Source organism: Anopheles ziemanni, chromosome 3 (assembly GCF_943734765.1).
Source record: "Anopheles ziemanni chromosome 3, idAnoZiCoDA_A2_x.2, whole genome shotgun sequence".
NCBI classification, from domain to species: Eukaryota; Metazoa; Arthropoda; class Insecta; order Diptera; family Culicidae; genus Anopheles; species Anopheles ziemanni.
In genome coordinates, this window is record NC_080706.1 from 18,253,981 (window position 1) to 18,266,808 (window position 12,828).

A 12,828-nucleotide genomic window follows, 5' to 3' on the forward strand; every position below is an offset into this window, starting at 1 on the left:
AAAAAAGTAACACGTGTTACCGTTGGTACCTATCGTGCATAAATTCAAATTTCTCTACACACGGCTGGCAACACTGCCTATCCATGTTTATTTAGCTATCATCTTTGACAGCTGTCAAAGTATCATTTTGTAGAGATTTACGAAAGCATCGCACATGTTATTGTTTACTTTGTTCGTGCGATAGAGTTTCTATTGGCAAAAGTGTGAAAATGCCGAAAGTACGCGTAGAAAAGAAGTCTCGCGTGCACAATGAGGTTGCGAAGCAGGGTAGAATAATTTCGACCCCTCAAACCCCGTCAGATCTTAGCCATTTCGTACTATTGCAGGTATTGTGTTCAACAAGGACTTCGGTCAGCACATTCTCAAAAACCCGCTCGTCATCACATCCATGCTCGACAAGGCAGCCTTACGACCGACGGATGTGGTCCTGGAAATCGGTCCCGGTACTGGTAACATGACGGTGAAGATACTGGAAAAGGTCAAAAAGGTAGTTGCCTGCGAAATCGATCCACGGCTTGTGGCGGAATTACAGAAGCGCGTCCAGGGAACGCACCTTCAACCCAAACTGCAGATTCTCATCGGTGATGTGCTAAAGACCGACCTGCCCTTTTTCGACATCTGCGTCGCAAACATGCCGTACCAGATCAGTTCACCGTTTGTGTTTAAATTACTTCTCCACCGACCGTTCTTCCGCTGCGCCGTCCTTATGTTTCAGCGCGAATTTGCCCAACGGCTGGTCGCGAAACCGGGCGACAAGCTGTACTGCCGGCTAAGCATCAACACGCAGCTGCTCGCCCGAGTCGACATGCTGATGAAGGTGGGCAAGAACAATTTCAAACCACCACCGAAGGTCGAATCCAGTGTGGTGCGTATCGAACCCCGGAATCCACCGCCACCGATTAACTACACCGAGTGGGATGGGCTGACACGGATTGCGTTCTTGCGGAAAAACAAAACACTTGCCGCCGCCTTCAAGCAGACGACCGTACTGGCCGCCCTGGAGGACAACTACAAGCTGCACTGTTCGCTCAAAAACCTCGACGTGCCGGACGATCTCAACGTGAAGGAGATGGTCGACCGGATACTGGACAAGCTGGACGCGGGTAACAAGCGCGCCCGGTCGATGGACATTGACGATTTTATGGCCGTGCTGCAGGCGTTCAATGCGGAAGGTTTTCACTTCAGTTAGGGCGAGAGAAAGAAAGCAACCGGTAAATGTGGTAAATGTGCTAATATGTATATTTTCCAATAAAAAGTACGAAAGGACTGTAACATCGATGCGTGGCTCCAGGGCGAATACCGATTGGAGGGGAGCTTAACAGTAACGTCTCCGACGTCGTGTGGTGATGCTGGTGGAAGAGTCCCTGCGGACAACAAATCTCGGCGCGCTTTAGGCAGCCCCCATCTGCAGAATCGGTATAAAAAGTTGGAACGCATTCTGAATGTACGATGTACTATTGGATCCCTGGATGAAGAAAAATTAAAGTGAACATTTGTAGAATAATTCCTTGGCTGGGAAAAAAAATCATACTCACCTCGAGGAATATATTCGTAACAAGCCCGTTATCACTTTCATCTGCGCATTCATCCTTCACCTTGGTTAACTCACTGCAAAACCGGGTCGCGACGCCACTCAAATGCCAGCAGAAAACCGTCGTCAGCTGTACCACCACATCCGCCTCGGTGGCCGTACTGTGGTGTTCGCTGATGAGTAAAATTTCCGCCAGCTTATGCATCCGCAGCACGCACAGGGCCGTCGTTTGGGCTAGCGCTCGCATGGCCTTCTCGAAGATATCCTGCGCCGTCCGGTCTTCTGCCCGTCCGTCGTCGATCCATGCCGTGTACTCGGTCCAGCTTTTAAGGATCTCACTGAAATCCACCTTCAGGTTCGGATCCAGATCGACAATCGCTTCCTTTAGCTTCGCCTCCAGCTCGTCCGCCGTATGGCGCCCATCCGCATCGTCGTGGTCCATGTCGGGCAGCTCGCATAGTTCCTTCACCTCGCTCATCGTTTCCTGCAGATCCTCGAGCGCTTTCCCCGTCAACGGTGCCATCAACGATTCCAACTTTAGGGCGGCCTGCTTCGAGAGCATCTCGAGTGCCTCCAGGTGAACGAGCCCATGGTAGTCGTCGAAGAGCGTCTCGAAGTGAAGCTTCTTCTTGTACTGATGCTTCTGGATCTGTTTCAGATTGCGCTCGCGTTCCTCCGTCTTCGCTTTCGCCTCCCGCAGCACCTGGCTCAGGATGACACCATCGTTGGGCTGCAGCCCGAGCAGTTTCCGTTTGTTCAGCAACCCCGGATCGTTCTCCTGCAAGATGGTCATCGTTTTCTTGCCGATTCCCTCGAGCGTATCCAATCCTCCGGTAATGACTTTACTACTGATCTGCGTCACGCCCGAAACGAGCTGATCGAACCCGAACCGATCATCGGATGGTTTTGCCGTGGAGGTCGATTCTGCTTCCTCACTTTCCTCCCGGAGGTATCCTTCGGCTTTCATTTTGGCTTCCATCTCCGCCTGCCGGCGGGCCAAATCTTCCGGGTTGGGCACTCCGATACCGGACTCGATCACCTGCGTAATGTTGGTCGTAATGGAGGCGACCGATTTGGATGCGGTAGAAAGGAACGATACGGCCGCTCCACTCCACGATGGCTTCCAGCTACCCCACGACTGTCCGGCGGACTGCTTCTCGTCGTTCGTCGATAACCGGTCGAGCACGGACGTTAGCGGTGGGTCGTCCTTGTGTGTCATAAAATCCTTCAACTTGTGTTCAACGTCATCAATATCAACGTCCTTGAAACTGGCCTTGGAGGAGCGCTGCTCTTCCCCAGCGTCTGTTTTGGATTTAGCGGCCACAACCTTTTGCGAACCATCCCCGCCGTCGACATTAAAATCGCCCCAATCATCGTCAAAATCATCCCAACCTTCTTCGGCCGTCGCTTCAGGCTCCGCTTGTTTCCGTACCGGAGGTTCTGGATCAGCTTTCTTCACCATTGGCTTCTTCGGCTCTTCGAAAACCTGTGGTTTGGCGGGTTTAAGGATTAACTTTTTCGGTTTCACCGACTCTTCAGAGGCTTGTGTCGGGGGTTTTGCTTGAAGCACGGGTGGCACTTCGGGGATTTTATCGTTCTTCAAACCTTCATCCAACCGATTCTCCGCCTCATCTTTTGGGGAAACATTAGGTTGTTGTAATGCATATGCTGGTTTACTGACGGACACTGACTCTGTTCCTTTATCGTTTTCCGCCTTTGTCATCGTTGGCGCATCTAAATTGTCCACCTCTTTCATACGGGCATCCTCATGATGGGCAACCTTGGAAATCTCCTCAATGGGAGCACCTGTTTTCTCTTCAGAACCACCAGTCGTGCTAGCATTTTCATCAGCACTATCCTTGATGGGACTGGTTTTCGTGTCCTCCGACGCATTGGCATTTGCAGTTGAAGTGCGTACAACATCCACGTCAGATTTTGCAGATGTTTCCTTGGCTGACGGTTTCTTCGACGACACATCCGACGGCTTTACACTTCCAAGCACCTCTTCCAGCTCGTCTGGTTCGATCTCCTCAAAAGCCTCGTCAGCGCTCGCAAATTCTTCGCTATCCGAATCGCACATTTTGCTACGTTTGCACGTCCACGGATTACAGGAACAAATGGAAACTACGACTAAGTTTTAGCAAAATAAAAAAGAATCTCTTGGACCATCAACAACCGATGACGTTTCGCAAATTGTAATTGCATACAGAGACTGGGAACGCGGACTCGGTGAGCAGATTTATTGCAAATGAAATATCGATTTACTTCGATAAAAGGATTTGAACAACAGAATGCTATCATATAAATGTGGTGATTTTTATTTCCTACTCTAAAAGCACCAGATAATGAATCTCTTTGAAAAGTTATACAACTGCCTTTTTGGTGGCCTTTTGCCGTAGCTCCAAACTACGGAACTGCATAAAGCTATTGGGTTCTAGATTACACCCCCAACACTACCTTCCATGTGTTACTTGTTTACATTTTCTTTGCCGCAAACTAGCAAAGCGCACGAAAATACAACAGTGTTAAAATACATTATTAAAACTAATCAAACGAGATGAAACGTAAATCAGAAAATGGTAATGTACAGCCTTTCACTCGGAAGAAGACGGAGCTGGTCTTTAATCCAGAAAAGAGGGCGTAAGTTACCGTTTTCCCGTGGTGTACTTTGTGAAGTAAACGTAAATTCATTTCACCCGTTTCTACCATGTGTTATTACAGGGAATTCCTTTCCGGATTCCACAAACGCAAGCTACATCGCAAAAAAATTGCAATCAGTCAAATGCAACGGAAGCTGAAAGAGGAAAAGAAACGTATTCGTGACGAGGCAAAGGACAATGTTAAGAAGCTGTATCATTCTTTTAAACCGATACCCGAACTAATGGAAAAGGAGGACGAGGAAGATCAAGAGGAGGAGTACGACACGGAGAACGTCACAGTAAAGGTTGTGGAGCTATCGACCACCGAGTTGGCCAAGGAAAATAATTGGATTGGAGCAAATCGAGGCGCGAAGGATAGTGAGTCGGAACAGGAGCAGGAACAAAGCGACGACGAAGCAGACGAGCGCCAGCTTGGCGTTGTGCCGGGTATGGAGCTTGAGGGGGAGAAAAAAGTCAAGCGAAAGCTTAAAGCCTTCACGGAAGAATCGGATGATGAGACAAAGAAGGCGGGTAAGGTTCAAGAGGGCGAAGATAAGTCCAGACAAAAGAAGGGTCCGGTGCTGAATCTGGATGGTATTCGCTCGAAGAAGGAATTAAATCACAAAATCAAGCGGTACGCCTTGAAATCGATGAAGCAAAGTCAACCCTTCCGGCAGAAGCACCGTCTACAGCAGCAGCAAAATCTGAAAAAGTCACGCCGCGTTAAGCACTTCAAGGAGAAACATCTGAAGCAGAAGAAAGGCTTTAACAAACATAGATTAGCCGGCCGTGGAGAAACGAGCAGACAGAGACGCAGTAACGATGATTAGAATAACTAGTGCGCATGGAATAAAGGGAAAGTGAACACAAGAACAATCGCTTGAAGTGTACTTAGTAAATCATAAGTATATTTTTTTCCATTCCGAAGCTTCTTATGATTTCATGGATTCACTTCCGAGGGACAATTTCGGGTTACACCGGCACAATTGTGCACCTCGCTCGCTGCTTCACCACTCAGTATGCACAGAACAAAACAACGGAATCGTTTTACGCCACCGGATCGTCACCCTTGGTGGTGCGGGTGTAGATGACCTGGGCGTGATGCTGGACGACCTGCTTGATGAGCCCCTTAACGCACAGCTCACGCAGTCCTCGCTTGGCCAGCGAACCACGGATCTTCAGCCTTTCCGACACGACCGACGGGGTGATCAGCTTGTAGGCGGGAACCTCCTTGTACAGTTTTTCGTACGTGGCCTTATCGAACAGGACCTGGTTGTTGAGCTTGTCGCGAACCTTTCCTTTCGACCACTTCTTCTTCTTGGCCTTGCCTCCGGATCCTCCTTCCTTCTTCTTCTGGGTCTTTTGCGGCTGTTTCGCCGATCCCTTGGTATCCTTCTTCGGAGGCTAAAAGAAGAGCAGAATAGTAAACACACATCAGTAGGCTATTAGCACCAGTTGGTTGGCGAAGACATTGTTGTGCGGCGAGTCAATTCATTGCAATTCTGTGCGTGAGGAATATGCCTTTCATCGAGGTTGTATACACAAATACCACCCCGCATGAAGCTCGCGTCACAGAACCAGGCTGGCATTAATTCGCGTTCAAGTACGTTTCCACTGCTCATTCACTTTGAAGAAGCAGCCGGACGAAGGGTAGCTTCATTTTATCACAAGAAAAGACTCCCGGCACAACCAAAACATCGAATTTAGTCGAAATCTTTATTGATTCCAACTTACCATTTTGAAGTATGGACTCGAAAAGACCGTCCACTGTCGTCGCCAATTGATTGAAAGGAGGAAGCTCAGAAACGCAGTCAAGAACGCGCATGTACAACTGTCAAATTTCACACGTCAGTTTAATCGATGCGTTCCCCGATGGAATTCTGTAAATAATCTTAAAATACAACGTTTCATGCCGGTATGTTACTTAAAAAGTAGTAAATATTTTGCTTATGATTTTGCATATTTATTCAAATTTTATTTTGGTTATAATTTGCAGTTTGAGCTATTTTCATTTTTCTAAAACTTAACGAAATAAAAGTGTGCGTTTTTGGTGAAACGCAGACTCGGTTTTTTGACATTCACAATATAAAAATATCTGTTCCCGATAATATACAAATATCTGATCCCGGGACCATCTACATATTCCCTATGCATGATAATTCCCATTCTTATAGCATTAGAAGCTAAATTGTGCTACTAAAATTGGGATTGGAGTGAATAGCTCGTTGGAGGAATCGGATGAAACCGTTGAGTCAACTCCGGCCTGATTAGTCAGCTGTCAAATGCCACCGACAGCTGTCGTGTCAACAACTGTGATCAATCGGCGAATACATCTTCCCTGAAGTGGTGATCGAGTCGGGACGGACTGGAAAACACAGGCACGGTTGGACTGATCGACCTAGAAAGCCACTTTTAAACAACATGGTTCACAAACGATGCTAATCCTGGAAGTACAAAGCAACCGTGTACCGTACGGAATAAGAACAGGCAGCCAAACCGTTCGAAAACATAAGGTGAGCAATGTTCAGTCACCGTTCCCTGCCACCGTCTGTAGTCGGTGCTTCCGTCACTGATAAAAACCCACGGTACGCGCCAGCACTGCGGTGAAAAAAAGTTCCCCGTCATTAGTCCATTTTCTTACCGTCGCTGTACAGCGAGCGATGTTTACCAAAGGGAAGACACACGGAAACTCGGAAGCCGAACTTTGTTTGATAATTTGTGCCTACGTAAGCAAAACATAAGGAGGACGTTATTGTTTATCATTCCGTTCGGGTGTTAGTGACGACCGTTTTGGCCGTGGGCTCTTTGATGATGAACGGGAAAACAGTTGGAACCCGATGGACATTTTTAAAATTACTCGGCAATGATCATACCCGATTACAAGAAAGTTTTTCGCTAATGATTTCCGATGTATTCTTTCTTCTATCCAACAGAACCTTTACTTATCAATGCAGTGATTTGTGACCGATACGGAGTACCCACAATTCAGTGCACATTAAGGCCGTACAGTTTACCTCATCATATATCGCGTTGAATTACGAGCTTATCGGCGCGCCAAACAACCTTCAAAATGCTTCCGTTAACGCATACAGACTCACGTGGATTCGGGTATCGGATACGGGAAAAGTTCAATAGTCTCACCCGACTCATTCTCTCCGATCGCAACTCACGCAATTTGTTCTTCTTTTTGCTGCTTAATCTGAGTTTTGCCTTTGTCGAACTTATGTACGGAATATGGACGAACAGTTTAGGTAAGCATACGTTTGGAAAACGTGACGGTATGGAATTAGTCATAGATGTTCTTTTGTGAAAATTTTGTAGGACTGATCTCGGATTCATTCCACATGTTTTTCGACTGCACGGGGCTCCTGGCGGGACTGGCGGCTTCGGTCATCACGAAATGGCGAGCAAACGAGAAATACTCTTACGGATACGTGCGGGCGGAAGTGCTTGCCGGATTTGTGAACAGCTTGTTCCTGCTTTTCATCGCATTTTTCATCATGTCCGAAGCGGTCGAGCGAGCCATCGAACCACCTGAGGTGAAACACGAGCGTTTGTTTGTCGTATCGGTGCTCGGGCTGCTGGTGAATCTGGTCGGTATCTATGCATTCCAACACGGCGGCCACGGACACTCCCACGGAGGTGGCGGACACGGTCACTCCCACGGAGGTGGTGGTGCAAGCCACGGACATTCACACGGCGGTGGCGCTAGCAACAGTCACGATACGCACAATCTGCTATCGAATAACCATCATGGACATTCGCATGGTGGAAACGATCATCACGGCCACAGCCATGGTGGAGGTGAAATCGTGTCCCACAACTCGCAGATTATGCGTGGCGTGTTCCTGCACATTCTGGCTGACACACTCGGATCGGTCGGTGTAATTATTTCGGCCGTGCTGATGCAGCTCTTTGGCTGGATGCGAGCCGATCCGATCTGCAGTATGTTTATTGCGCTTACCATTGGTGTCAGCACGCTTTCGCTCATCAAGGAATCGGTGATGATTCTTATGCAGCGGCAGCCCGTGGGTCTTGATCGGTTATTGCCGTCCTGCTATCAGAAGGTAACCGGGCTGGCGGGTGTCTATAGCGTACAGGAGCCACACTTCTGGACGCTCTGTACCGACGTGTACGTCGGTGTTATTAAGCTGGAGGTTTCCAAGAACGTCGACCCGAAGTATGTGGTACAGCATACGCGCATGATCTTCGAAGCGATTGGCGTCCGGCAGATGAACATACAGCTGGACTACTCCGCAATGTGATAATTCCAAACCGGGGCAAAACTTGAGCCAGGGAACAGGAGCCGGAATTAGGGAATCCTAGGTCCTTTCCGGCTTCTCGGCATTTTTACAGGTTCTTTTCTTAAGCCCTCCCGCCGGCATTTATCACTTCCTCCTGATACTACCTCTTTCCCTGTCCTAGAATTATCGGTTGTATCCTTTCCATTTTTATCGATAAGCACCACCTAGTGGAAGAAGAAGTATTGCTTACAAACATTTCAAAGGTAGGAATTATGCTGCGTCTCGTAACACAGCAGACATTTCGTAAGGTATTGGGTTGGATCCCGAACGTCTCTGCTGATCGTCATTCAATCAACGACGTTGATTTCCTGTTTGCTGCGATATTCATCACCAAGCAAAACCAATGGCATTATATAGCTGTAGCGTGCTGTGGTTGTTCAACCAGATTATTCTTATTTCTTAATACAACAAAAAAGTCGCTACATGTTAGGCTACATGTTATGTGTGTCCGTTGAGGATGCTGGAGACGTAAAATATAATAAATAATTACAAAAGTGAAAAAAGGATGAACTATTGTGCAGCAATAGGTTCATTCACGAACACGTAGGCATGGATCGACCGTAAGAGGAACAAGTTGTAATGCATCGTAATGCAGTTCTGTTTATTTTACACTACTTACCTTCTGCGAAAGGTGTAAATTGGAAACAAAATATACAATTACGTTGAAATGGGTTGTTGTGTTATTAATCGGGGAAATTTACACTACAGCAAAAGAACGTTTCTGTATTTCATACTTATGAAAAGGATATTTGGTAGAATGGCTATGGATGTCTTTAAAACATTCGTTCGGCGAAATTAAATCTAGTATATCACAGAACATCAATCAGACAATTTTCTTTACGAAGGATCAAAACTTAGAATGTATTAATTGTAAAAGATTTTTTTAACTGGACTAGCATATTTTCTGTTTGAACAAAATTCTGTCATCCTCGTGACCGTTTGAAAGTAGAAAACTTTTCCGTCATTTTGAGGTAAACCCAAGCGCAGCCGTGCTCGGCAATGTTTATCGTTTTTGTTGTTTAGCAAACAAAGTAACCGCCACCTCAATGGTCGCTAGGATACGTGAGTTTTAGCGATTACAACAGTTCTGTGTGAGCAAAGATGCAATAACAGCAATGGTCAAGGAAGAAAATAAATTAGACTTCGTGAAAAGCCAATTGAAGATGCAGAGTGACGCGAGAGAAACCAGCATTCCACCGGCGCCGGCCGCGTACCAGATGCGCCCGGCGTTAAGTGAAACATTCAAATCGGAAAGGATACGTGAAATCATCCAGACAGTACTCACGGAAACGCTCACAGGTTTGTAGCCACCACCAGGTGGTCAAGCGAGCCCCTATGTTGTAAATAAGTGTTTTTCTTTCCAGGTCAAACCTACACCGCGGCCGACGCGTCACGCTGGACCAAATCGCTGGCGGACGAAATCAGCCTGAAGGTAAAAGATTTGGAAATGTACCGGTACAAGCATGTCGTGCAGGTGATGCTGGGCCAGCAGTTGGGCGCCGGTTGTAAATACGTGTCGCGATGCCGATGGGACACAGAGTGTGATAATTACGCGACTGCGGAATTTAAAAACTCCACCATCTTCTGTGTGGTGACAGTTTACGGACTCTACCTTTATTGATGGGATGCTGCGAGGGACCCGAAAGGGAGGGGCGATGACCTGTCAACAATTCCAGTTCCTCTCAGTTTGTGTGAAGATAGCAATTTAGTGTTTTTAATTTTTACCAAACGACTAGTCGACCTTTTTGTATCGTACGAACACAATGTATAGCCTCAACAGTGGAAAAGTATTCATCGTCGCGGAAATCGGCCAAAATCACCAGGGGTCGGTGGACGTCGCCCAAGAAATGATAAAGACAGCAAAGGTATTAATCAGCATTTAAAACATTGCTCTTTGATTGCTCTAATGATCTTATAATATTTCAGGATTGTGGTGCTGATTGCGTTAAATTTCAACGGTCGAATCTATCGGAAAAGTTTACTGCTGCTGCCCTTGCTCGGCCATACGCCGGCTCGAATTCCTGGGGCACAACATACGGGGAACATAAAGCTTTTCTGGAATTTTCACTTGACAAATATTGGCAACTGCAGCGTTACGCAGCTGATCTGGGAATTCTGTTCACCGCCTCGGCCATGGATATGGCGTCATTCTACGAACTAGAGACACTGCTGTGCGTTCCCTTCATCAAAATCGGTTCGGGGGATGCAGATAACTTACCACTGCTACGCTACGCCGCTGGCCGATCGATTCCAATCGTCGTCTCCACCGGCATGCAGGACTGGGAACACATTTGCTCGATGTACAACATCCTCCGGGAGCGAAAAAACGTTGCAATGCTCCACTGTGTTTCCGCCTATCCAACCTCACCGGAGGATTCGATGCTGCAACTGATTCCTTTATACCGAAAACATTTCCCGGAGCTCACAATTGGATACTCCGGTCATGAGCTAGGAGTGCAACTTTCCGTCGCCAGTGTAGCTTTGGGTGCCAAGATAGTTGAGCGACATTTTACACTCGACAAATCTTGGAAAGGCACCGACCATCGGGCTTCACTGGATCCTCCGGAATTTGCCCGCATGGTACGCTATATACGTGCGATCGAAGGGAATGCGGGCGCGAGCGAATCGATTGTGGAAAAATTGCGGGCCGTCCTGGATGTAGGTGATTTTGATGAGGCAAAACTGCAGCTAGCGCTAAAGAAAGTTGCGGTAAAGGATAGAGTATTGCTGGAGTCTGAAAAACCTTGTCACAGCAAGTTGGGAAAATCGCTTGTGTACAGCAGAAATCTTCCCGCTGGAAGCATTCTTGCCGAGGGAGATATTGGAGTAAAAGTTAGCGAGCCACAGGGTCTGTCTCCCCGGCAGATCGATACAATACTGGGGAAAAAGCTTAAAGAAGCCGTGTCTATGGATAATCCTGCTTTTGAAAACCATTTCGTTTAATGTAACTAACACAACACCATTACAAATACAAGACATTTTTTATTAAATCACGTTTATTTCGCTGATTATTGGCGTACAAATTCTCGGAGAATTCAAACACATCGAAAAACCTTATAATGGAATAAAATGTAGATTACAGTACTGAAGAGAGAATTACAACATGGAACATTAGTTCTCGCAACCAACCTCGACAACGGTTGCGGTGCACTGTTCAGGGTCAAACAGGACCAGATTCTTGTGAGGAACTTCCTTCTGGGAAACAACCTTGATAATTTCATGTGCCACTGCACCACCGACAATGGCGGTGACGGGAGCGATCTGTGCAAAAACGTTTCCGAACGCCGAATCTGGAACCATTCCTGGTGCCATAGCGTCACGCAGCTCGAGCAGTTTCTTCAAGTCTTCCTCACGCTTTCCGTAAGCAGGATCACGTTGCTCATCGTCACGGAACTTTTGCAGCACACGTACCAGCGGTAGAGCCACACGGTTCTGTTTCAAGGTGCGCGCGTTGGCCGGCGCACTCAAATCGTAATCCACCAGTGCTTGATACGCGGGATACTTGAACACGCGCTTGCACGGTATGCAAACCATCTCCGTTTTCTCTTTCTGTTGTTTGGTTGCCTTGGAAATGACCTTGTGCTTATATACGTCCTCCACGAACTCGTGCTCCTGTAGATCCTCAAAGAATGTTCCGTACATGCCCCAAACGTCGCAGGCGAAAAATTTCACATTTCCTTCGCGGCACACGTTGTCCACCCGAACGTACTCAGCGGTCGGTGCACCGATGATGCACACGATATCGAACTCTTTAAAGAATTCATCCGGCTTTGTTGCTAGCGCCTCTGTATCGACCTTCAGCTCGACCATTGGGTTCAGATTCTGGGCACGGGTGAGCGATGCCTCGGCCCGGTTACTTCCCAGTGCAGACTGTGGTGCCAAGAACTGCGAACAGAAGTCTTCTTCCGTTACCTTCCGGTCGTCCAGCAGAGTGACAGATTTAACACCAGCTAGTATGGTGTTTTTCGCAATCTCCGCACCCAAACCATTGAGTCCGGCAATCAGCACACGGGCCGCGCGGATGCTACCGACGGGGATAAAATATGTTTTTCAGTGGACGAGCGCTATTTAATGGAAGATTACAACTAAGCTAGTTGCTTACCGCTTCTGCGAATCCAAACCCCACAGGCGAATCTGCCGATCGTACAACTCGGCCTCCTGCTCCGTCAACTCTACGCCGTTTGATTCAACCATGGTTGTTTATTTCGTAATTACAACGACACAGTTTTACAGAAATATTACGAAAAGTCTGCTTTTCTCGTGGGCGGCAGAAACAAGTTAGTTTAGCGTCCGAAAATTCCGGTCGGCCGGTTTGACAGATACAAATGACTACCTTGAACTGAGCAAATTGCTC

The 12,828-nt window shown here is 47.4% G+C and overlaps 8 protein-coding genes across 9 annotated transcripts; 5 read left to right on the plus strand and 3 right to left on the minus strand.

The window, feature by feature from the left end:
* The first annotated feature begins 148 nt into the window (after positions 1–148).
* Positions 149–1,449, plus strand: LOC131289900 (probable dimethyladenosine transferase). Its single transcript, XM_058319240.1, has 2 exons — positions 149–267; positions 327–1,449. Exons 1-2 carry the CDS (start codon positions 210–212, stop codon positions 1,187–1,189), a joined length of 921 nt encoding a protein of 306 aa, XP_058175223.1. The 5' UTR covers positions 149–209; the 3' UTR covers positions 1,190–1,449.
* Positions 1,223–3,621, minus strand: LOC131284274 (protein FAM114A2). Its single transcript, XM_058313128.1, has 2 exons — positions 1,536–3,621; positions 1,223–1,465 (listed from the first exon to the last, which is right to left on the minus strand). Exons 1-2 carry the CDS (start codon positions 3,609–3,611, stop codon positions 1,391–1,393), a joined length of 2,151 nt encoding a protein of 716 aa, XP_058169111.1. The 5' UTR covers positions 3,612–3,621; the 3' UTR covers positions 1,223–1,390.
* Positions 3,622–4,029: 408 nt separating this feature from the next.
* LOC131289623 (nucleolar protein 12) lies at positions 4,030–5,030 on the plus strand. Its single transcript, XM_058318917.1, has 2 exons — positions 4,030–4,171; positions 4,253–5,030. The coding sequence occupies exons 1-2, from the start codon at positions 4,089–4,091 to the stop codon at positions 4,998–5,000; spliced, it is 831 nt and encodes a 276-aa protein (XP_058174900.1). The 5' UTR covers positions 4,030–4,088; the 3' UTR covers positions 5,001–5,030.
* A 28-nt stretch (positions 5,031–5,058) lies between these two features.
* Positions 5,059–5,960, minus strand: LOC131289624 (small ribosomal subunit protein eS25). Its single transcript, XM_058318919.1, has 2 exons — positions 5,905–5,960; positions 5,059–5,574 (listed from the first exon to the last, which is right to left on the minus strand). Exons 1-2 carry the CDS (start codon positions 5,905–5,907, stop codon positions 5,218–5,220), a joined length of 360 nt encoding a protein of 119 aa, XP_058174902.1. The 5' UTR covers positions 5,908–5,960; the 3' UTR covers positions 5,059–5,217.
* Positions 5,961–7,170: 1,210 nt separating this feature from the next.
* Positions 7,171–9,146, plus strand: LOC131286627 (zinc transporter 7). The gene is made up of 2 exons (XM_058315609.1): positions 7,171–7,421; positions 7,492–9,146. The coding sequence occupies exons 1-2, from the start codon at positions 7,241–7,243 to the stop codon at positions 8,433–8,435; spliced, it is 1,125 nt and encodes a 374-aa protein (XP_058171592.1). The 5' UTR covers positions 7,171–7,240; the 3' UTR covers positions 8,436–9,146.
* A 381-nt stretch (positions 9,147–9,527) lies between these two features.
* On the plus strand, positions 9,528–10,225 carry LOC131287166 (dynein light chain Tctex-type protein 2B-like). 2 transcript variants are annotated; one of them, XM_058316190.1, is made up of 2 exons: positions 9,528–9,773; positions 9,824–10,225. In XM_058316190.1, exons 1-2 carry the CDS (start codon positions 9,590–9,592, stop codon positions 10,093–10,095), a joined length of 456 nt encoding a protein of 151 aa, XP_058172173.1. In that variant the 5' UTR covers positions 9,528–9,589; the 3' UTR covers positions 10,096–10,225. The 2 variants fall into 2 exon arrangements, with proteins under 2 accessions (XP_058172173.1, XP_058172174.1); XM_058316191.1 differs by having other exon boundaries at positions 9,839–10,225.
* LOC131284275 (sialic acid synthase) lies at positions 10,099–11,417 on the plus strand. Its single transcript, XM_058313129.1, has 2 exons — positions 10,099–10,339; positions 10,401–11,417. Exons 1-2 carry the CDS (start codon positions 10,238–10,240, stop codon positions 11,415–11,417), a joined length of 1,119 nt encoding a protein of 372 aa, XP_058169112.1. The 5' UTR covers positions 10,099–10,237.
* Positions 11,418–11,469: 52 nt separating this feature from the next.
* LOC131287069 (SUMO-activating enzyme subunit 1) lies at positions 11,470–12,716 on the minus strand. Its single transcript, XM_058316085.1, has 2 exons — positions 12,577–12,716; positions 11,470–12,498 (listed from the first exon to the last, which is right to left on the minus strand). Exons 1-2 carry the CDS (start codon positions 12,666–12,668, stop codon positions 11,586–11,588), a joined length of 1,005 nt encoding a protein of 334 aa, XP_058172068.1. The 5' UTR covers positions 12,669–12,716; the 3' UTR covers positions 11,470–11,585.
* Between the last annotated feature and the right edge of the window lie 112 nt (positions 12,717–12,828).

Bases quoted from the DNA above. Each gene is read 5' to 3' on its own strand.
- LOC131289900 (XM_058319240.1), top strand. From the start codon at position 210: ATGCCGAAAGTACGCGTAGAAAAGAAGTCTCGCGTGCACAATGAGGTT. The intron at 268-326 runs GTAGAATAATTT...GTACTATTGCAG, and splicing joins CAATGAGGTTGCGAAGCAGG to GTATTGTGTTCAACAAGGAC.
- LOC131284274 (XM_058313128.1), bottom strand. From the start codon at position 3,611: ATGTGCGATTCGGATAGCGAAGAATTTGCGAGCGCTGACGAGGCTTTT. The intron at 1,466-1,535 runs GTGAGTATGATT...TTCTTCATCCAG, and splicing joins TTACGAATATATTCCTCGAG to GGATCCAATAGTACATCGTA.
- LOC131289623 (XM_058318917.1), top strand. From the start codon at position 4,089: ATGAAACGTAAATCAGAAAATGGTAATGTACAGCCTTTCACTCGGAAG. The intron at 4,172-4,252 runs GTAAGTTACCGT...GTGTTATTACAG, and splicing joins TTTAATCCAGAAAAGAGGGC to GGAATTCCTTTCCGGATTCC.
- LOC131286627 (XM_058315609.1), top strand. From the start codon at position 7,241: ATGCTTCCGTTAACGCATACAGACTCACGTGGATTCGGGTATCGGATA. The intron at 7,422-7,491 runs GTAAGCATACGT...AAAATTTTGTAG, and splicing joins AATATGGACGAACAGTTTAG to GACTGATCTCGGATTCATTC.
- LOC131287166 (XM_058316190.1), top strand. From the start codon at position 9,590: ATGGTCAAGGAAGAAAATAAATTAGACTTCGTGAAAAGCCAATTGAAG. The intron at 9,774-9,823 runs GTTTGTAGCCAC...GTTGTAAATAAG, and splicing joins ACTCACGGAAACGCTCACAG to TGTTTTTCTTTCCAGGTCAA.
- LOC131284275 (XM_058313129.1), top strand. From the start codon at position 10,238: ATGTATAGCCTCAACAGTGGAAAAGTATTCATCGTCGCGGAAATCGGC. The intron at 10,340-10,400 runs GTATTAATCAGC...ATAATATTTCAG, and splicing joins AAATGATAAAGACAGCAAAG to GATTGTGGTGCTGATTGCGT.
- LOC131287069 (XM_058316085.1), bottom strand. From the start codon at position 12,668: ATGGTTGAATCAAACGGCGTAGAGTTGACGGAGCAGGAGGCCGAGTTG. The intron at 12,499-12,576 runs GTAAGCAACTAG...CCCCGTCGGTAG, and splicing joins GGTTTGGATTCGCAGAAGCG to CATCCGCGCGGCCCGTGTGC.